General features: G+C 38.5%; 1 protein-coding gene across 1 annotated transcript in view; it reads left to right on the forward strand.

The window, feature by feature from the left end:
• Positions 1-18,967, forward strand: part of LOC144373878 (netrin receptor UNC5D-like) — a gene marked incomplete at its 5' end in the record, with an annotated part of 37,723 nt that extends 18,756 nt beyond the window's left edge. Inside the window, 2 exons of the mRNA XM_078036841.1 lie at positions 6,397-6,575; positions 18,255-18,967. Coding sequence (XP_077892967.1) covers positions 6,397-6,575; positions 18,255-18,459 — 384 coding nt within the window. The remainder of the gene's footprint in view (positions 1-6,396; positions 6,576-18,254) is intronic.
• Positions 18,968-22,346: the final 3,379 nt, after the last annotated feature.

Raw genomic sequence — 22,346 nt, forward strand, 5'->3', positions numbered from 1 at the left:
CTCATATACAAACAACTCAATTTTAAGATTTTTTTGTTAAAAAAAATAGTAGCTCCACAACATTATCACTTATTTTCATTCTCATTTCAGTTCATTGTTTATGCAAAAGGCATATTGCTAATTCCTCAAATAGTTTTTGTGAGGAGTGGATGGCATTCCAAAGGCTTATGCCTTAAAATTGATAGCTGTCTTATCTGACATGTTTGTGCAGTATTTGCATTTATTATTACCAATTAGCATTTTGTGCTAAAGGAATTTGGACAGGGCAGGTAGATTCAGAAACCTGTATAAGATATTTTTAGAGCCTCTTTCTTGAACAGTCTCGTCATACTTAACACAATACATTTCTAAGTCAAATAAAAATTGTAGAAATTTTTAAAAATAAAAACAAAAAGAAAATACAAGCAATCATGGAAAACCCAAGCATCAAATTCAGAAGCAGTCATGAAAATGTGGAACATGAAGATGCCTCTCATCCAAATTACCTTAAATGTCTGTTAACAGATCAACAAAAGAATTCCAGGTTTATAGGATTTTGTTTTTAAAGCAACCAGTTATTGGGGATCAACATCTGCTATTATGAGATATTCATCTGAGAGAAAAATGATAAAATGGCTACATTCTGATACTGTTGCTCCTTGATTAAGTAAATTCTTGTAGTGCATGGAATGAAAAGTTTCTCATGAACACAATCCTATGCTTTACTCTCCAATTCCTTTTCTAATGCTTCTCAAATTCACATTCAACTTTGAAATGACTTGAAGAAGATAACATCGGTGTATCTCTTGATAATGGGAAGCAAGTGGCAGAATAATATTTAGTTAGTCATTGTTGAGCTATAGTCCTCTGGTTTGTAGGCTACTGTATTTTAGAAGCTTTATTAGCCCTTTTGATCCTACTGAGGATAACTTCATTAATTGCTTGAAGTGCTACTGCGAGAATTTCACCTCATGCATGAATATCCATCTCTTTGTAATGAACTGCATTTCTTAGACAAGTCTAATTTGTTAACATTTCCTATGTCAGGAGAAAACTAATAACTTTTGAAAGATACTATATTTTAGGTACTGTTTCATTTGCTTTCACATTTATCATGTAACCATCACTACTATGTGCATTATTACTACTATCACAATTTGAAATGATATGAAAATTCTCGAGGAGATCAACCTTCTGGTCCAAGGTCATTAAGATTAATAAGATGGGGAGCCAGGGTACCGAGCTAAGCATTGTGTCTTCAGGATCAAAGTCTGAACTACGTACCACATCACTTCAGAACTTCAAACCAGGTGTTCTGATTTACCTGCCTTCACTCTGAACCTTCCCCATAACATAAGCCTTCATTTTAGAAGCAAAGGCACTCATGATAAACAGGCCAGCACCAGCCATTTAGTCTTTGAGTCAGTAACCAAAGGAGTAAAATGAAAACAGAGAAGTGATTTCTTCAAAAGAAGAAATATGGGAGGTAACCACTTGAGTGATGAACTAGGACAACCGTTCATTCTATAAATCTTTGAGAATAGAATAGATATCCTACATGTAGATCTGTTCTGTAAATGGATGTCTTCATTGATCAAAGTTCTTCAACTCTGGGACTGTCTGACTCCCAGGAAAATCATACAGTTAATGAATCTAACAAATAAAATACTGCCCTCTTCCCTTAGAAGGACTTGACTTTTGGCTTCCTTTTCTTTCTTTCTTTAAGTTATGGATGGACACAATACCTCTATTTCTTTTATGTATTTTTATGTGGTGCTGAGACTCAAACCCAGTGCCTCACACATGCTGGGCAAGTACTCTAGCACTGAACTACAACCCCAGCCTCAGGATTTGAACTTTGTAGTAAATGTTGCAAGCATATTACTATGGTATCATGAACACACTATTATGTATAATTGCAATGCACCAATAACAACTAAATTTAAAAATGACGATAGAGGAAGTGTTGAAAAATGGTGATCGCCTGCAAAGAGGATATAGACACATCAATCAGTGAGTTAGGAATCACATCAGTTTTTAGGTACATAGTTCTTGGCCATTAGGCCAAAAAAGAAAAAAGACTGTATTTAATGTGGTTTTTGTAAGCTAGCAATTAGAATTTTATTAATTAAAATCAGTATCAATAATATGGAAATAACACTTGTAAAAATTTCAGTGGATGTTTTTGAAATTTTTTTCCTCTTAAGGAAAGGAAAAAAATTCTCTAATCCTCTCCTAAATTTCTGTATCTCTAGGCTCCAGAGGTTCCATTCCTTTCTTACTTGAATGGGTTGTTTTAATGACACTATTTCCTATAAGTAACAATGAAACCAGAAGAGGTTGTATAAATGATTTTCCAAATAAATGCAATTCTTATCACCATCAGAATTAAAAATTACTTTAGTGAGCATATATATATATATATATATATATATATATATACACACACACACACACACACACACACACACGCGTGCGCATATATATCTATATCTATATCTATATCTATATCTATATCTATATCTATATCTATATCTATATCTATATCTATATCTATATCTATATCTATATCTATATCTATATCTATATCTATATCTATATATACACATACATACATATATACATATTGCTTTTTAAGGTAGCGAATGTCATATCAGTCTTTAGAAGTAGTTAGTTCCCCTTAAATTTGACCATGATGAATTACCTAATGATTATTGCCAGTTGATTCACTATAAAGGAGCAGTACCACTCATCTATAAACTGTGGATTGGAACAAAATAGTTACTACAACTGAAGACAAGGGAAAAATCCCCAGATATTTTTTTTCATTATTACTTATTAGTATTATTGAAGATTTTTTTCTTTGTTGGTAGAAATGACTTAAATGGGAATCTTACATGTTACAATTTTGCCTTCAAGCAGTTCTCTTATCTTTCTTCCAAAAGTGGTGGAAGTTGGGGAATAATTTGTCTGTTAGAAAATAGAATACTTGGAATCTCTCATTGATTTACAACTCCCTAAGCGAACCAGGTAGCAGCCGCTTATCTCAGAAGTGCAGAACATGGAAATCTCCTGTTCCTCTGCATATTTAATTTAAACAATCAGGAAATGTGATGTATCTACAGGATTCTTATTGCTTGGCCCAGATGTCTTTTAGAATGCATCATAAATGTTACATAAAATGTCATCTTTATGTGTGGAAAATATTTAAATATGGAAATTTAAGAGGGACATTGGACCCACTTATTAAAATGGAGTAAATAGTAGAAGTGCTTAGTTTTAGATTCAGTTTCATATGGTATTATATTTACCTTCTTATATAGACCACTTCCTCTAGCCCTTTTTGAAGGTAGTATGCATCACGGTCCCAACAGTAAAGACAAAGATTTGGGCTTCACAGGTGCAGTAAGGGCTCCTGGAAGCCTGTTTTAATGTCTTGCCATCCTTTGGCCTGGACCTGCGTATTTTCAGGTTTAAGCCATCTTTTCTCAGGTTAGCACACTTTGGTGCCATTTATAGATGATGACCACCATGGAAACTTGCATAGAACTCCCCCATACACACACACTAAGCCCTTTCATGCTTTTTCAGTCAGAAAATATGTAAGGGAGCCTTACCAATTTGATTTGCATTCTTAGAGGCTGAAAGAAATTTTACAAACCATGATAAAAAATGAAGTATCTTGTAACCTATTTTATGCAAGGAGAAGCTGAGTTGGCTTATTTTATAACCATCCAATATATCAGAACAGATTTGTCCACTCTGCCTGGAATAAGTACCTATCCACCAAGTTTCTATTCAACCAATGCCTAGGAATCCTTCAAGGCCAACTCAAATGCTTTCTCCAGGAAGCCTTTCCCACTATAAATTCCTAAAACAAAATGATAATGTGATTCATAGTCCTTGTCTTAACCATCCTTCTCTATGCATTCCATACATGTCTTGAAGCTGTGAAAGGAGTACTGGTACTGGCGTAGTTAGTAGGATATCAAAATCCCAGTTTCAGCTATGTCACAAACTACCTGGGTGGTTTTTTCCAAGTTTTTACCAGGTTTCATAATCTCTGAGGAGTCTATTCAAATTGCAAAAAGACTGATTAGGAAAATGAGGCTAGGAGAGGCCATATAGCATTCAAATTACAAGCTAGGAAATGCAGAGTCTTACTCCTAAGTGAGATCTTTCTGATGGTTAAAAAGATTCTTTTGCTATCACATCTTGCTAATTGCAAACACTGGAAGGTTTTTTTAATTAAGTTTTTATTTGTTTTAGTTAATTATACATGACAGTATAATGCACTTACATACTTTGATATATCATGCATAGATGGGATATAATTTCTCATTTTTCTGAGTATACATATTGTAGAATCATATTGCTCAGACAGTCACATATATACGTAAAGAAATAATGTCATTTTATTTTATTATCTTTCTTATCCCCACATCCCCTGCCTTCCCCTCCTTTCACTTCCTTCTACCTAATCTAAGGTAATGCTATTCATTTTTTTTTTCTTTTTGCCTTTGGAAGATTGTTCTTATGTGCATCATTCTATAATATACTGAGAAATAGAATTAAAACTAGTAAGTAGAATCCATTTAATATGAGAGGTGCTTTGAGTGTTCAGAGGAGGGCATAATGTGCAGCACTTTTCAAATGCATTTGCCTAGAAAGCTGCTGCTCTTTTTGAAACACTGTGTTAGCTTTTTGGAAATGCTGTGTTAAGACACTGTGTTTCTTGATCACTCTGTTCAATAGTTACAGAAAAATAGAAATCATCATGAGTCATTAATAAAATCTCTGCATCAGCCAGTTTCCTCAATTAACAGAAACTTTAAGGAGACTGGCCATGTGTGGCGGTTTAGTTGTGTGAGTCTGGGCACTAGCTGAGAAAGGCCATGTATTGTGGTACCCACAGGAGGAAGACATGTAAGATTGGAAGCCACAGAAAGACCAGGGAAGGACGTGAGGTCAGTTCAGGAATGGTGTGAGCTGACTTGAAGGAGAACGGAACAGATGAATTCCTAACAAAAAGGGCAGTTTCTTGGGGTTTAGACCATCCTAACTGGCCCCTGAACCCTATCTCAAATCTAATGCTTTAATTTTCTCTTATATAAGTTTTTTCTTTTGCTGCATTAAAAAATACCCCAAATGTAACAGAATAAATCAATACTCATTTAATATCTCAGTGAGTCAGAAGTCCAGGCAGAACCCCATACCGGGGTTCTCTGATCAATACCTTACAGGATGAAATCAAGGTGTGGACTAGAGTCAGTTCTCCTCTGGAGCTCACAGTTCAAGCTTATTCACATTTTGATGCTATTCAATTTCTTGTACCCATAGGATTCAAGTCTCCATTTTTCTGTTTGACTGTTGACTATGGCTTACCCACTTCTCCAAGCCAAACATCTCCCCCTATAGGCAGTTCACAGCATGGCTCTTTGCTTTCTTTCTGCAAAGAGAAGCCTCCCGACCAGAACTAGCTCTTCCTCCTTTGAAGTCCACCTGATTAGATCAGGCCCACCCAGGAGAATCTCTTAATTAGTTCAAAGTCAATTAATTAGAGATTTTAATTACTTCAGCGGAATCCACTTTGCTTTATGATACGTAATAATATGGAAGTGAGCCAATCAGATATTTTATGGTCCTTAAAATTCTGTTAGAATTCTAAACTTATCAGCAAATATAGCAGTCTGAAAGTTTTCCACTGTGATCTTTTAGGATATTATGACCGAATTCTGTGATGCAGTGAAACCACAAGTCCCTCACTGGACAGCTCTAAATTAGAAGCAGGGTGGGCAGATATCAGTCTGAAGCCGCCCAGCCTGTATCACTGCACAGAGCTAGTCTAGATGTCATGTATCTCCACATCAGCAAAGGGATTTTATTCAGAAATGAGAGCAAAATATTCATCAGAAAATCACACAGCTTTAGGACTGAGGAAAAGACAGACTTTTTACATGATTAACACAAAATCAGTTTCTCGTAGATTTCTTGTCCAGAAGCTTCCCAGCCAGCTTCTTTGGTCAGCCCATTCATCTTTGGTCATGATGACCATCAGAGGGTCATTCCTTAAACTGAACCCAAATCCGTCATATAGAAGGTGCTTCCTGCTAATTCTAGATCTACTCCTGAAAGTCTTAAAAAAATAAAGAAAAAGAAAAAAGGTCTAATTCTGTTGTCACCTGACATCTCTTTGGATGTTGGAGGCGATTGTGACTCCCCTGAGTGGAATGGTCTAGGCCACTAGAGAAATTCTTTACTGTTTTAGAAGAGAACGCAACTTGCCACTGTGTTTTACAGAGTCCCTCACAACAGGCAAGCATTTGGGCATGTGTATTAACACAGATTTTCAGAAATAAATACGTTGTCAGTAATGCTTTCCTTTGACTGATCATGCTTCCCTTCTATTGTTTCTAGAGTGAAAGAGAAACCATCACTTTCTTTGCACAAGAGGACAGCAGTTTCCCTGCACAGACTGGCCCCAAAGCCTTTAAAATCCCCTACTCTATCAGACAGCGGATTTGTGCTACATTTGATACCCCAAATGCCAAAGGCAAGGACTGGCAGATGCTAGCGCAGAAAAACAGCATCAACAGGTATGGTGGCAGCTTCTGAACGATGATTTTCTTAAGAGAACTTTAAAAAGAGAGAACTGGTGGAGGTAACCATGATATCTTTATAGACTTTTCAGGCCTTATTTCGTATGTGGTCCCTCTAAGGTGACACTGTGCACAGCATTTCCTACCACCCCACTCTGCCTTTGAGGACACTGTGGGAAAGTCCTGCGTTGGTTCTGATCCCATCCAGGCTTGCTAACTGGGTCACTGAAGTAGTGCTCCAGACTCTGTCATCTGGATGCCTGTCAGTGGTCAGGACAGAGCTGAAACTGGGGATACCTTACCAAGTAGCAGATTTCTTACACCTCCTCCCCACCATCATGTAACCTTAAGTATCAGCTAACCCCAAATAGGGACATGCTCAGCCTACAAAAATGGGTGTCTCAAGACAAAACCAAACAAAAACAACAACAACAACAACAACAAAAACTTAGAAGTTATCCGAGAAGAACTCTTAAGTCTGAAGGCTGAGGGCATTAAACATGCCAGAGGGGGCTGGGGTTATGGCTCAGCGGTAGAGCACTCACCTAGCATGTGCAAGGCACTGGGTTTGATCCTCAGCACCACATAAAAATAAGTAAATAAAATAAAGGTATTGTGTCCAACTACAACTAAAAACAAACAAACAAAAAAATACACACCAGAGGTTATCTACACACCGTGAAACAGTCCGTTGCTAACACTGACACTGTTCATTGCTACATTAACATCACAGGTGAGTTGATGGAAGGATAGAGAGATTCATAATGGGCTCTATTACTTTAGATGAGAAAAGGCAGGGGCAATGCCATCCGGAGCAGCCCTGATGGACAGGCAGATTTTGGCTCAGCTTGAGGGACGGCTCATAGGGAGAAAGCCTCAACACATGAAATCTCTCTAACCCACTTCTGCAGACCTCCAAATGAATAGAAAAGACAACCAGATTTGCCAGAATCATTTCATTTCTCTTTCTTTTTACTTTTTACCCCCTTTTGAGAAAAAGCCTTCTTTTCTTACAGTTTGGCTGGCTCAGTTATTTCTTCTTCTTTTTCTTTGTCCCTTTGTCCTGTGTTTTCGCAGACAGCCTACCTGACTCTTTTCTGAAATGGAGGGTAGATGTCTGCCAAGAAAGGATAGAGTGCTACCCCCGACTCAGGAGGGATTCAAAATCCAAACACGAAGGGCCTCACTAGAAAATAGTAGGAGGCACTGCTGCTGGAGAAAACTGAATTTACAGACAGGCAAACCGGAAAAGAAGAGGCACATTCTTGAAAAGGCATTTATTGAAAATGAATGAGTACAAAAAGTTATGAATGTATAAGAAAAAAACATGAGGCTGACTATTTCCCAGAAGCTTTGACTAAGGAAGAGATGTCTCATTTATAACCTAAAAACACTGGGCAATGTCAAGTTTCACTTTCTGATCGACATGGACACAGAATGAAGAACTAATCCAAATAACATAATTTAGTTCAAGAGAGCCAAGAAAGAGAGCACATGCACATGGGGCAGAATTATCTGCCCAGGAGGCCTGGTTCTACCACCAATCCCAGTCTTCCTGAATGTCACTTACTGTTCCTATGTTTGTCTTTCTAGAAATGCAATTTATAGAAGTGGTAGTATTTCAAGTCTCTAATCCAATCTATTAAAGTTTATGGTTTTTAAGTTACCACTTAGAAAAAATAATTGCAACAGAATATCTGTGGGTTCATTAATTTACAGTGCTATCATTAATTTACAGAATGAGCATGTGCATGTTCCTGTTTTGTCCCATCATGTTCTGCATTTACAGCATATATAAGACCTGCAGCAAGGGGCTGGGGTTGTGGCTCAAGTGGTACAGTGCTTGCCTAACAGTGTGAGGCACTGGGTTTGATCTTCAGCACCACATAAAAATAAAATAAAGATATTGTATCCACCTAAAACTCAAAAATATTTAAAGAAAAGACCTGCAGCATGTGCGTCTAAAGTCATCCATCTCTGACTTTGAGCAAGGACCTTGAGTAGGAAAAGTATATTTCAAACTAGAAGATTAAGTTCAATAGCCTTTGTGTCTGGGCACTAATGAACATCAGGTGGCTGTGTTGGAACCCACTCCCCCTTCCAATGTCTAAGGTCATAAAACTTGAGCACATGGTGTGAACTGTTGGTTTGCTTGTTTCCCCTAAAACCCCATCTCAATTTGGGAAAGACTCAATTCCCTTGACAAGTAATTCAAACACCTGTTTTATGGAAAATTTTCAGCAGAATGCCCAGAATATGTAGATCCTTAGCAAATATTAGTTATTCCTCTTGACACTGTCGAAATGAATACCAGATAATCACAGGAATGTATGTAATCTACTTCTGTTTCCAAACATTACATAGTTAAGGTCTTGAATTCCAGTGACCACAATTTCCTGTGTCCTTTATTCTCTAGCTTTAGTCTTCAAAAGTAGCCTAATTGTACATTGAAAAAGACTTAAATGAGGGATCAGCAAACATTCTTTTTCTCTTTTTATTTATTTATTTTTATTAGAGCTTTAAGGTAGCAATTTTTTTTTCTCTCTAAAGGACCAGTATAATACTACCTAGTAAATAGGTAGTAAATAATTGGGGACATATGGGATGTCGCGAGCACTCAAAAACTATTCAGCTCTGCCTTTGTAGCATGAAAAGATCCTGAAATAAGACACATAAACAAATAGGCCTGGCTGTTTCCCAGTGAATGTTCTTTGCAAAAATAGGAAATGGCCTCTATTTGCTGAACAGTCCATAGTAACTGACTCCTGATTTAAAGGAGTCTACCTTCACTTAGCAAAAGTCCATAGGGCTTTGTTGCTTTTCTCAGGATAGTACTGGAGCTAAGTACTGCTGTTCAGCTCTGCACCAAGCCTCTCCAGGGTTGAAGAGCTAGGGGGGTCATGGCAGAGGTAGCCACTAAGGCATTTGGAGAAGCAGAAGAGGAGGACTACTCCAAATCCCTGTGCCATGTTAGCTAATTCCCATTCTCATTTTACAGAAATTCTTAAATTTCTCTTCCTTTTTCGTTTGCTAGAGCAAAGACATATATTCTCCTTCCTGGAAAGGAATGTATGTGACAGAGGGGATTTTCAGATACAACCCATCACAGTTTCCTATTGTATAATCCTCCATTACTGTTTTTACTTTTTTATAAAAAGATATTTTTAGTTGTAGATGGACATAATACCTTTATTTATTTATTTTTATGTGGTGCTGAGAATCAAACCCAGTGCCTCATATGTGCTAGGCAAGGACTCTACCATTAAGCTATAACTCCAGCCCCATGTTTTTACTTTCTTATGTTTGGATATAACTGAGTATGAAACAAATAAATTCAAATCATGAAAATCTAAAAATGTCCATACACCGATATTAATGGGTAGGAAAGCAGTTTTGTTAGTTTTGGATTTCATCTACTCTGTGGTCAAACAGAAGCACATAGTCAACATTTGTATTCAAAGAATAAACCCTTGATCTTATGATGCCACTTTTTCCTGGCTCTTCCCCACTCTCAACCTCCCAAAGGGTTAAACAGCTAACAGAGTGACAGATTCCAAATCATGAAGGAGGAAGAGTTTTCAAAGAGGATGGAGGAAAGCATTTGTTTTTATTTTATTGCCAGTGAAAATGTTTTCTTACCCTCCTTTTGGTAATGCAGTTGTCACTGGTGATAATGTGTCTTTTTGTCAAACAAATTTTAACTGAGATCTAAATAGGAAAGAAGACACAGGGAGTAGAAAGTGGAAGACTTAGCAATGCATGAGAAGATGAAGCCTAACTCTGGCAACACAGGTAGCCTTACAACTTGCCGAGCATACCTGACAAGCTATGCTGCACAGCCTAGCAAAGAATGTCATAGATAATAGTTGTAATTATGGATTCTGTGAGGGAAATTTGACTATGACTCAGTGAGCCTATTTGCTACACTTCAAAGCTGAGATTGTACATGCATTTAGTCTGCAAATTCAACTGCAATAACTCTCCACTTCAGAGCTCTTGGCCACATGTGATTGGTGGGGATATTACTGAGGACTTAACCAATTAAACAATACCTGAAACTCCCTGCTTCAGTTAGAAGTATTCTCCCCATTTAAACCCTCACAGCACTTTATATATTTTTATGATACTTTTAAATTTTTTAAATTACTGTGAAACCTAGATAGATCCAACTACTTTGGGAAAATTCAGTAAACCTTTCTTGAATGAATGATATGAACTCTTTCATAGAATAGTATATTTGACCTTTAAGCCTTGCCTCCTAATGAAGAAAACTGATAGGAATAAGCATCAAGGGATTTCTACATTTATTCTTAATTAAATGTTGTTGGCTGATGTAATGGAAGTGTCCTGTCTTTTTCCCTCGGGTAAAGTTCTTAGAGTTCTACAATTAGATGATTCTTTTGTAAGTCCTCCTGATTTCCATATTCCAGAAACCCTTCTGAAAACACATCCGTCTTGACCACATTGCCATGGGGACAGATGCATGAGATATGGGTGGGTGAGTGGAAGGGATGTAGGCAAAATAGAAGAAAGGGTTCTAAAATGGAAGAGTAGTAAATAAATTACATCTTATTAATAGTTTTTTTCCCAAGGCCCTCCCTAGTAATATATATATATTTGGAAATCCATAAGCCATGCCAGGGAAACATATTTTTTACTGGTATTCTGGCTAAAATGGATCAAATGTATTTCAATTGTCAGGGTTAATGGATGATGGAGTAAAAATTGTGAGCAAATGAAAGTGCTTGAACCTTGTGGTTGAGGAGCAGTGGTGTAACAACTTGTTTTCCACCAAATCTTTTAACGGGGCCTTTAATGAGAAGCAGAATCTTCTCGCATTGAGGTCATGTCTTCTCATTCCCTCTGTCTACCCTCTTAATTGGATTCAGAGGAACAGTGAAATGACCAGAGGGCAGTGGGAAAGGACAGTGGAGGTCACAAAGCAGCTTATTAATCTGGCTCTGAATAAGTAGTTGAGAATTCACTGAAGTTGGGCCTGTCCCAGAGCCAGAGTTGAGGGTGAAGAAGGGAAGAAGAGAGAGACAGAGGGAAAGATGAGTGCAAAATGCATGTGGAACATCTGCTTCCTTTTCACTCCCGTGTTTTAGGTGTTCACTATCATTGCCCCAAACTAAGCTTTCTTGGTTCTGCAGGCTAGAGGCTGGAAAACACATCCTAAACTTTAAAAGTAATAACAATGGGTGAGAGGCTGCCATTTCCAAAAACAATCTCCATGACTTTTCTAAAGGAGAATTAATACATCAGGGAGGTAGCATTACATAGGTCCTTGGAGGCAAAATACAAAGAAACTCATATCACATTCTCTGGTTCTGGACCAGTGGACGTACGCAGGGCCTGGAACTTGAAAGGCCCTTGCAGTGAAGCCAGAGGGACCCAGCATAGCAAAGTGTGGGTGTTTGGGCTTTATTCCACTAAAGTCAACGACTCATGAAGATGCCCACTAATATGAAGCTGAAAAGAGACAGCCTTGGGACAAGTTTAGTCGTGAACAAGCTGTATATGGTTTGTAAGTGGCAGGTGTCCGTCCTGAAGGCCATATGGAAAAGAAGCTTTTTATATTCCTCCAAGAGAGCTCAAGTTGTGCTCCCACTGCAACCTCCAAGGGGTGCTATCATTTCTTTTGTAAGCAGTTGTGGGTTTGCACTAGTCTTTGAAAGAATAGGTTTTTCTCTGTTAAACGGAATGCAGTTTTCAGAAAAGATGGACATAGACATGCTGAAGCCCCTTGGTATCCTAAATGAACCCCTCACACATACCATTTCAAACAGTGTTGAAAAATCTGACCATCTCAGTATGTCTGAAGGTGATGTCTTCAGAATTTAAGAAAAAGTGAAATCATGAGAATGATTTTACACCTTATCTATTTGAGTGCCCTTAAGGGGGACTATTTCTTTTCTACTATTTGTGAGGTTTAAGTGAAACACATAATGATTAATTTTACAAAGTGAGGGGTATAAATATTTCAGCCTTCCCTTGCCCTGGGTTAGAATCATGGTCCTTTCTCTTGGAACCAATGGTAGTCATTCCACTTTCCTCTGAGGATTCTCAAAAATGTTTCCAGGTAATTTTAATGGACAATTGAGTTTAGCGTATTCCTTCCATGATGTATACCAGTTCAAAGAAAAGTAGAGATGATGATTTGGTGGGTTTTACTTCCTTTTCATTTCCCAAATTGAGAAACTGTTATAGGATTATATGAGAACTAAAAGCAGATCACATCTGGCTTTTGTTCTCATTTGGCAACTCAGAGATGTCTTCCATGCCTGGGGGCTTTAATGTGTTTTCCAAAGAAAAAGAATACTTGTTATCCCCTTTCAACAACAAGTGAAAGGCAAAAGCATAACTATAAAGGAAATGTTACTGCCAAAGTGACTGGCCTGAAAGAATTAATGCAGCCCTCTGGGCTGGGCTGGGCTGGGCTGGGCTGGGCTGAGTGGAACTCGCTGTGTCCAGAGTTGCTCATGTCCTTTCCTTGGGGCTTCTCCCTGCCATCTTCTTTTCACGTACAAGCAGCAGGCAGTTTTATTATACTGCTCATCCCTAGGCGACCCTTCAGTCTGTAAACACTGGCTGGCTTCATCCTGAGGCTGCTTGGTGTTTGCAGAGTACCCAGGCAGGTTGAAGTTTGGGAATGGAAATTTAGATGAGGTCACATGTTTATGGTGTGACCAATTACTGCTATTCAGTAAAAAAAAAGGCTTTTCTTCTATTTGTATTAAAAAAAACTTATGGAGGGTTGCTTTGGGTCACATAAGAGACTTTCATTAGATGAGACCATTTAGGATGATAGCAGAGATTAATTTTTTTTCATTACGACAGTGTTTCAATTCCCTCTTTGATACTAGACAATTAACTTATATTCCACTTTTTATACTGACAAACTACTCAGAAGATATTTCTAAAATATGCTTTATAATGATTTTTTAAAAGGTTGCATTATATCTGGATAATAGTGCTGTATAGAATATAAACAGATAATCTTGCTGCCTTCAGGTTACAGGTGCAAATAGTCCCTTCTATTTGACATTGAGTTAAAGCCCAAATTCTGAATAAAATTATGGCCTGTAACTGGTATAAAGTGTTTTCTATGCGAAGGTTGGGCTTTGTTCTCACAATTAGCCACAAGAAGGGTTTACAACTAGTGGATTGGTATATTGGCCCCCTGGTACCTTGGTTCTGAGTAACTGAAAGAAAAGCTTTGTTATCTGGAATTTAGAATGAAAAGGAGTCCCTTATAGGCCACTTGTAAGTGCAGGGTGCCCTTGGTAGCTCTTCAGTACAGTTCCCCAGGGCTAAGATAAAGCCTCCAACACAGCCTTCCTCTCCATTACTGTTATCTTCTTCCTTTGTTAACTAATTGAGGATTTAGATGTACTAGTCCCTAAGGCATTTGCATTTGAATACTGCAGGGATGCTGGAAGACCTGAAAGCTTTCACAGTGGGGGAGAAAAAGTCAGTTAGGAAAACTAAAAAGGAATTTTATGGTATCAGCCCTGTGTTGCAATAATCTATAAATACCTTATATGGCAGAATTTTACCATGGACCCTCAATTCTCCTCTCTGCCTCTCATGCTCCCAAAAGAAAACAAAAGACCCAATGACTATTCCCCCCCCCAAAAAAAACAATCCTTAAATCTAAAATGAGTTTCATTTTTAGTTTAACACAGTTATTAGTTTGAAGATATATTTTGATAACTAAGGTTATATAAAAAAAATTGGCTTTATAAGTTGGCCCATGCCTCACTAGTGAAATTGATAAAAATTCATGTTTCCAATTCTGCCCCAGTTTCTACAGAAAAAAAAGGAATTTTAATTGGAGCCAGGGGATGGGGATAGGAAAGTCTAAAAGATGAAATTAATCATGGTAATAAAACAAACCCCTGGGGACTCAGGTGTATAGAAAGCATTTAAGCTCAACAAAACAAAATTAAATTTAATAAACTATTAGTACTCAGTGAACTTACATGGATGAATTTATTCAACTACCTTAACATAAGCTTGATCTGCTTGTTTACACGTATTATATAGTTAATCTGTTCTCATTGAATGGGAGTTCCAAAGGAGATGATAAAGACATGGAGTCTACAGGGCTTTGGGCAAATGAATAGAACTGAAGGCATAGAATGTTCTAAAGTCAACTAACATTCAGAGATTCGACCATCTTAACTGCATAATATATACATCTTTATTGAACCAAAAAATGTAAATCTGAGTTTTCTAACGTCTAAATTCTGATCAGAATTTGGAATGGTTTTGACACAAGATTCCCTGAAGTTCAGGGCATAACAAAGTAACAAAGCATCTAAGGTGAATGGAATAAACATTTGTTTCTTTAAACCTTTCTATAAAGAAAGTTGAATATTCAGGCATCCACTTGAATATTCAGGATTGCCATTTGTTTGTTAATGTTTAGGTTTCATTTCAAAAGAAAAAAGAAAGACAGACAGACATTCAGGACTTAAGATCAGCTCTTGCTGTGAATTCTGTTTTGCAGTAGTAACAATGTTCCCTGACTTGGTATGTCCATTACCTGCTGGTAGCCAAATGTGCCATATTATTAAGAAGAGAAATGGGCCACAGAGATGAGAATCAGAATAATTTCAAAAGGGTGGTATACAGAGATGACTGAATTTTCAAAAAATCATAATGCACATGGACCCAATAAAATAATAGCTCTTTGAGAAATAGCCTATTGCATTAGGATTCCAGGTGTTTTTATATATTACTTTTTATGTTGTGTACAAGTGAATATAGTGTAATAGGATGCCTATTAATTGCAAAGCTGATTGATTGTATTATTTTTAATAAAACGGATGTGCTCCTTTATGTATCCACTAACATTAAAAGGAAGTTGAAATTTGTATGTGTTATGCTGAGTGTGCTTGTGCATATTTAGAGAATAAATCTAAATCTAGCTTTGGGAAGCATATTTCACTTTCTACAATATGTTCAGAGACCTGTGCCAAGTAAGAATTTTATTCCTGCCTCTTTTGATCACTTAGCCTTCTTTAGCTGTGGGTACCTATTGCCCAAAACAGAACATTTGCAGGACTTTTCAGAGCCACATGGCTGGTGGGAGTCCTTCTCTGCTCTGCTGTGCTCCCTGCAGACAGGAGAACCTTGAACACCTCTGACCGCACCCTCCTCCATGGGGTCATGAATATTTTTAAAATTGTCTCAGGACAAAGATTAATCTTCATCTCCAAAACATATTCTTTATGCTATTCTTTATGACCCAGTCTTCCTGTCACATCTTGAAGTATCAAAGATCCTCAAACATTTCAAAGGAAAAAGTTCTCCCAGTGCTGAAGGCAGATGCATTGCCTGCGAGTGACCAACTCTGGCCTTGTAGGTGCTTATTTTCAAATGCAGCATAATGCAGGAAATCCAGTCTAATTTTCTTCCAAGTAACAGCTTTGGACTTCCAGTTTAGGTTATAAGCTAAAATAGCACAATGGCCAATAGGCCAAATCTGTCCCATCACCTGTTTTTTGTAGCCACAACTAAGGATGTTTGTGTGTATGTGTGTGTGTTTGTGTGTTTTGTTTACTTTTGCATTTTTAAATGACTAGAAAAAAAATCAAAAGACTAAAACTGGATGACATGTAGAAACTGTATGACCATCAAATTCCAGTGTCACCAAATAAAATTTTACTGGAAGATGGCTACCCTCCCCCCCCAACACACACACACTCCTATCATCAGTGGCTGCCTTTGCACTACCATGGTGGAGCATAGATGCTGCAGTGAGGCCATAGGAGGTCTCCATCACCCAAATATATACTCTCTGGCCCTTTACGGAAGACATTTATCAACCCTTGATATCACAGATTATAGTTTAACTTTAGGGTTAACAGGATCACAAGAATTCCAGTCACTGCCATAAAACACAAGACCACTGCTGTTCACGAGTAAAGGCCAGGTGTGAACCCTCAGTAAAATGATGAGAAAGCTAGTGCTGCTCCGACTATTGCCTTTGTTGTCCTTGAAAAGACATTTGGGATCCTAAAGACAAAAGTGTGTCCGTGATCATTACGTTGATAATGGATTTGAAAAGCAGTGGCCACCCAGGCCAGCCGGAGCCCACTGAGGCCTCCTTGGGCCTCTTCCCAGCTATTCCTTCAGTTGGGTCCTGCCTGAATGTCAGTGAGGGTGCAGGCAGGGAGACAGAGCAATTTCCCCACAGGGCCAGAAGGAAGGGCCAACATTCAAAAGTTGGCAAAATAAGAGGAACCAGGATCCCTTCAGCCCTCCAGCAGGGTTTGCTGTGGGAATGGAGGGGACCAGGGTATTTTTAAGCTGGCCTTCTCACCTTCTCAGTTAAAGGTTCATATTAGTGGAATGTGTGTGTAGTAACCCCAGTATTTATGCTATTTAGCAACAAACTGACTATTAACTGTCTCTTAAGACTTTGGCTAAATCAACATTTTATTCATTCAGAACTGATCTGTGCGTGTGGTGCTGCCAAGTGGTAATGTGCCGCTAAAAACTTGCCTTCTCTTGCCAGTGCCATCTCTAAAAGACTGCTTTGTGATTGTGTGTTGGGTGTGGTTGTGAGAACTAGCACCAACCCCCAAACACACACACACACACACACACACACACACAATCATAATTGTGTTGAGGACTGTTCAAGGAAGGCATTGAAAAATGACTAAATCTCTTAGGATTGAAGAAATAGAATGCAGCATATTTTAGAGGGTTTGGAGACAGAATGTGGAGGCTTTTGCTATGATTCAGGCCACAAAGTAATAGAATATAAATTAGGGTTAAGTCTTTGTGAATGGAGGAGAAGAGTGAAGCTGATGAGTAGGTCATAAAGGGAGAAATAACATTAAGGGCACGGTCAAAACCAAAGTCCGATAGCCAGGTGTGGTGGCGCACACCTGTAATCCCAGTGGCTTGGGAGGCTGAGGCAGGAGGATTGTGAGTTCAAAGCCAGCCTCAGCAAAAGCAAAGCACTTAGCAACTTAGTGAAGCCCTGTCTCTAAATAAAATACAAAACAGGGCTGGGGATGTGGCTCAGTGGTAGAGGGCCTCTGAGTTCAAAGCCCAGTACCTAAATAAATAAATAAATTTCCCGGTACAAAAGATAAGAAAGAAAGACTTGTAAATATTTGGGCCACTTGTTATACTTAGAAAGGAGACTAATATGGAGGTCTAGAGATTGAGTTCAAGGAGGTAGGGACATGTCATTTTGGCAACTCCAAGGTCATTTACGATCTGTAGCTAGCTTACATGAACCTGAAGCCTCCAGGTACAGATTTAGCACTGAGAAAGGAAAGAATGAAATTGAAGATCAAGCCTTGACAACCCTTTTGTTTGCCAAGGAAGAAAGCCCTGAAAGATTCTGCAGCAATAGGAATGAGTTTCATCACCACCTAAAGTAATGCAGAGCAAAGAGGCCACCCGGGGAGGAGTGGGGGGAACCAGGCCCACGCACACGGCCCATGGAAGTGAGGACCAAAACCAGGCCTGGAAGACAGGAGGGACGTTGGTGACATTCTGAAGGCTGGTTTTAGTTGCATGTTGGGATACAAACTCACCTGCCCACACCCACCTTAGTGCATCTCTCTTCCTCTATTATACCTATTAAAACTGGCTTTTAATTTCCTCGTGGTGATTTCTGTTCATTCATGTTTTTGGTCTGTCTAGGAATCTGTCTTATTTTGCTACACAAAGCAGCCCTTCTGCTGTCATTCTGAACCTGTGGGAAGCTCGTCATCAGCATGATGGTGACCTTGACTCCCTGGCCTGTGCCCTTGAAGAGATTGGGAGGACACACAGGAAACTCTCGAACATCACGGAATCCCGGCTGGACGAAGCCGACTTCAACTACAGCAGGCAGAACAGACTCTAGTCCCCTTCCTCTTGGGAGCAGAGGGATGGCCAGCTTGGGGACTTTGACTTTAAATGGGAAAAAAAAAGAGGCAGCTTTCTGCTCAGTGTCATTTGGGGAATTCAGCTTGGTTGGTAATCAGTGAGATCCCCTGGTTGAAGGAACTGAATTTTCTAGAGGTAAAACATGCCAGTGGAGCAAAGGACCAGCTCTCTTAGATGTCAGAGGGTTTTATTGTCTCCTCTGAATCACACGCAGGTCAACACTGGATGCCCTCCTCGGATCTGGAGTGTCTAGGATAGACAGGAAGGCATAATGAGACAAAAGTAGCTATGGAGAGAGAGGAGCTACAATAAAGCTGAAGGCAGAGATTGATTAAGTGCATGTTTTGAAACAGGTTTTAAATGATGTGCCCCACAGGGCCAGCAGATTCTGGTACCAGTTTGTCAGTTTTCTACCAACTGGCATTTGTAATGTCAGGAATCATTGTAAAACTGACTTTTAGAAGTAAAACAGGGTTGCCATCCCATTTGTATGACTTTTTCAACATCAAAGAGGGCGTTTAGATTCTAGAATCTGAATACACCACACCAGCACCAATTTCCTGTCTATACTAGCCACTGAACGGAGACAAGACCCAAAAGTCAGACAGACCACGAACTAGTTCTCATAGGGTACCTCACCTTCATTTTTTCCCAGAGACAAATCTACCCACTTCTCTCCTTCCTGAACTTCCAGAGTAGAGAGGTTTCAAGGAACATAATGAGATTTTTGAACATGGAAATTTATCTCTTCAAACTCAACCAAGTAGTAGTATCTCTATTCCCAGTTAAGCCAGACAAATTGCAGAGTGCTGTTGGAACACAGCTTATTACATGGATTCAGAGACAGGACTGGTCAGGCCAGGTCCAAGGAAACATGAACTGCAGATGTCATGGACCTCAAATAAGCTGTAATTCTAAGAGGCAGGTGTTGATCCAGTTCTCCAATATTTTTGTAACAAGGGAATGATGAGATTTACTACACTTTTCGATCCAAGTTCTGGAAAGTTTCTTAACATTTTGGTACCATGCCATCATAGAATCTCTCAGTAGGGCCACCTAGGTCACCCTCCTTTTGCCTCTTGAGAAATTAGCAGACAGGCTTTGTCTTAGATGATAGCTGAATAAATAGACCTGAGGAATACATGTCTCAGAAACCACATCCATCATTGAAGGAGCTTCAAGCTCTGACTGTTCAGCCTCACCAAGTACCCTTTCTCCACTGAACCTTTAACATGTGGCCACTGCTTTATTTTTCTCTTTTAAAATAGGAGGCAGTGGTGTTGTACAGAACTCAGATTCATTAACCATTCATCATCCTCATCTTAATACTTTATTCCATCTTTTTTATCCTCTTCAGTGGTTTTTTGACAAGATGCCTGGTAGACTACAGATGAGCAGAGATGCTCCAGCTCATCTTCTGGTGTTTGTTTTCCTTAGCTGTCCACGATCAGGACAACCAAAGTCAAGGACCTAGGTTAACCCCAAGGCAGCTAGTCAGCTACTTAGAGATCGGCTACTTTATTAAAAGTAGTCATGGAATGGGGGAGGTGGGAACTACTTGGCACTGGAGATGCAATCAATTTTTTAAACACTTTTATAGATCCCTTGTTTTAAAAAAAATGTTGTGAATCTCCCCATAAGTGGAAAAGACCTAAAGAAAGGTGAAGTTTAGGATACCATGGATAAAACATTGAAGAACTCTGGAATGTGTTGGCCATTTTCTCTAATGTGTGGTGTATCTGGTCCCCTGTATTAGATAGAAGGCTTTGCCATATGTAACTCAAAAAGCATCTTGCTTTTCTCAGGAACCAAAGGCTTATTATATAGAACAAACAAATCATCTTAGAACTGTCAAGCATATTTTCAAACTACCATATCTAGATCAGGAAAACACCCCTTTGCTAGTATGCTCAACTTGTTCATTCCTTCTAGGGAATAATAGACAGCATGGAAATGTAAATCACTTCACATCACTGGTATAATTTTTGAGAGAAAGAGGTGTAAGTAGATGTTCAATCGCTCACAATAAGATTGAGTTCACTAGCATGATTGGCTGCAGAAGGAATCTGCATTAACTGTTGAGTAATAAATTATCTAAAACATTGTAGAGCTTATTCGAATCTCCATTTTGGAGGATTTTATTTTAAGTCATTATAATTAGCCTTATAATGGTTTCATCTGTTCTGTGAATCCACACCAGATCCTTTCTAGACTTTTTTTTTTTTGCATTTTAAAGCAGAAGCTTAAATGGTTTTCCATAGAACCTACTAGATTATTTTAAGATAAGATTATTAATCCCTGAATCCGAATTCTGTAATGTCCTCGCATGGATTTGGTTTGTTCCCTTGTTTCTTTGGGTTTTCAGGATTCTTTTTTTTTTTTTTGTATTTTTTTTGGGGGGGGATGAAGGGATGGTTCTTCTGGGTTAATAAATGCATTTGAACATCAAATCACATAAAATAATAGAGGAAGAAATCAAGAGATTCACTTTCAGTTTCAGCCCAAGTTTCAAGCAACGCATCTTTTAGTTCCTTTGGTTTCCTTTTTACATGCTTCTCTTAGTTCTGCTAGGTTGCTACAGAAGATTTCTGTATATGAAAGTCTGTGGTCATTGCATGTCAGCGTTGTGCCATGTTTTACAATGGAATTTCAAAGAGAACCCATGTTTGTGAGATTTACAGACCAGGATATGAGTGTGGTGGGAGTGGGTCACCAAAGTCCCAGTGCCCACTTGAACTTGTGGTTATTCACTTGTCCTAAACCCTGCTCTATTTTACTGTTTGTCAGTCATGACACAAATACCCCTCTTGAAAGAGATTTACTCATTAGTCCCAGCACTTAATTTGGAAGTCTTACTCTCCTAGTACAAAATGAAGCAAAAACTAAAAGTGGCCTTAAATACTTCATAGGTTACTTAAACTTTTTACAAAATATTCCACTTAATTCCAAATCTCCCAGTGTTCAAAGACAGTGAAGTCTTAATTGTCATGCTTTAAACATGCCTTAAAATTATGCCACCAAAATACTACAATTCACAGCTTCATCAGACTGCAGTGCCATAAAGTTAATTTATAGTCTTTACCACATTGCTTGCGCAGTCTTACTGGTTTACATTAGATCCTTTAAGCCAAAGGAAGCTCGCTCAATGGATTTAAATGCAAACTTCATTTACCGATGCAAGAAGTCTCATAAAACTCAGATGCACTCTCACAAAAATTTTATTGGCCTTTTTGTAAGAGATGAAAAGGAATTGACAACAGTTCTCTTTAAAGAGGGGAACTTTTTTCTTTTTTATTATTTTTATCTCCAACTGCAGAGGTGTTATCCTTTGCCGTGGTCCCTGTATTTTTCTTCCAGTTGGCTTGGAGAAGGAATATTAAATCACTGAAACAGGGTTCTCTTTGGATTAAAAAAACTCTGGATTTATTGCAATGATTTTCCTTGAGAAAAAAAAATATTTCTCAACATCAGGATTGATAAGCAGAATGTTAAAATGTTGTGATTGGTTTTCGATAGTATTCTCTGTTTGCCAAACTTCTGGCAAACTTATCTGTGAAGTTCAGATCATCAAATCTTTTGATATGCTTTCGTTGTTTCCTCTTAGCTGTTTTATCTTTGATTTCTTAGTCTCTCTGCCCTCAAATGTGTTGAATGATATAGCTTATCAGATGTATCTAAGGTAATGTTTTCTAAGGTCTCTGTTCCAACTCTGAAGGTCACAGGAATCAGGAAGGAGCTGAGAAACTTGCCTCTCTGGCCCATTCTGTGGCCCATTTTCATTATGTTTCCTCATGAAACATTGCAAAGTTTGAATCCTTAGTAATTCCCATTGACTGGACTAGAGGTGACATCTGTGACAAATGG

The sequence above is a fragment of the Ictidomys tridecemlineatus genome, unplaced genomic scaffold, assembly GCF_052094955.1.
Source record: "Ictidomys tridecemlineatus isolate mIctTri1 unplaced genomic scaffold, mIctTri1.hap1 Scaffold_52, whole genome shotgun sequence".
NCBI lineage: Eukaryota > Metazoa > Chordata > Mammalia > Rodentia > Sciuridae > Ictidomys > Ictidomys tridecemlineatus.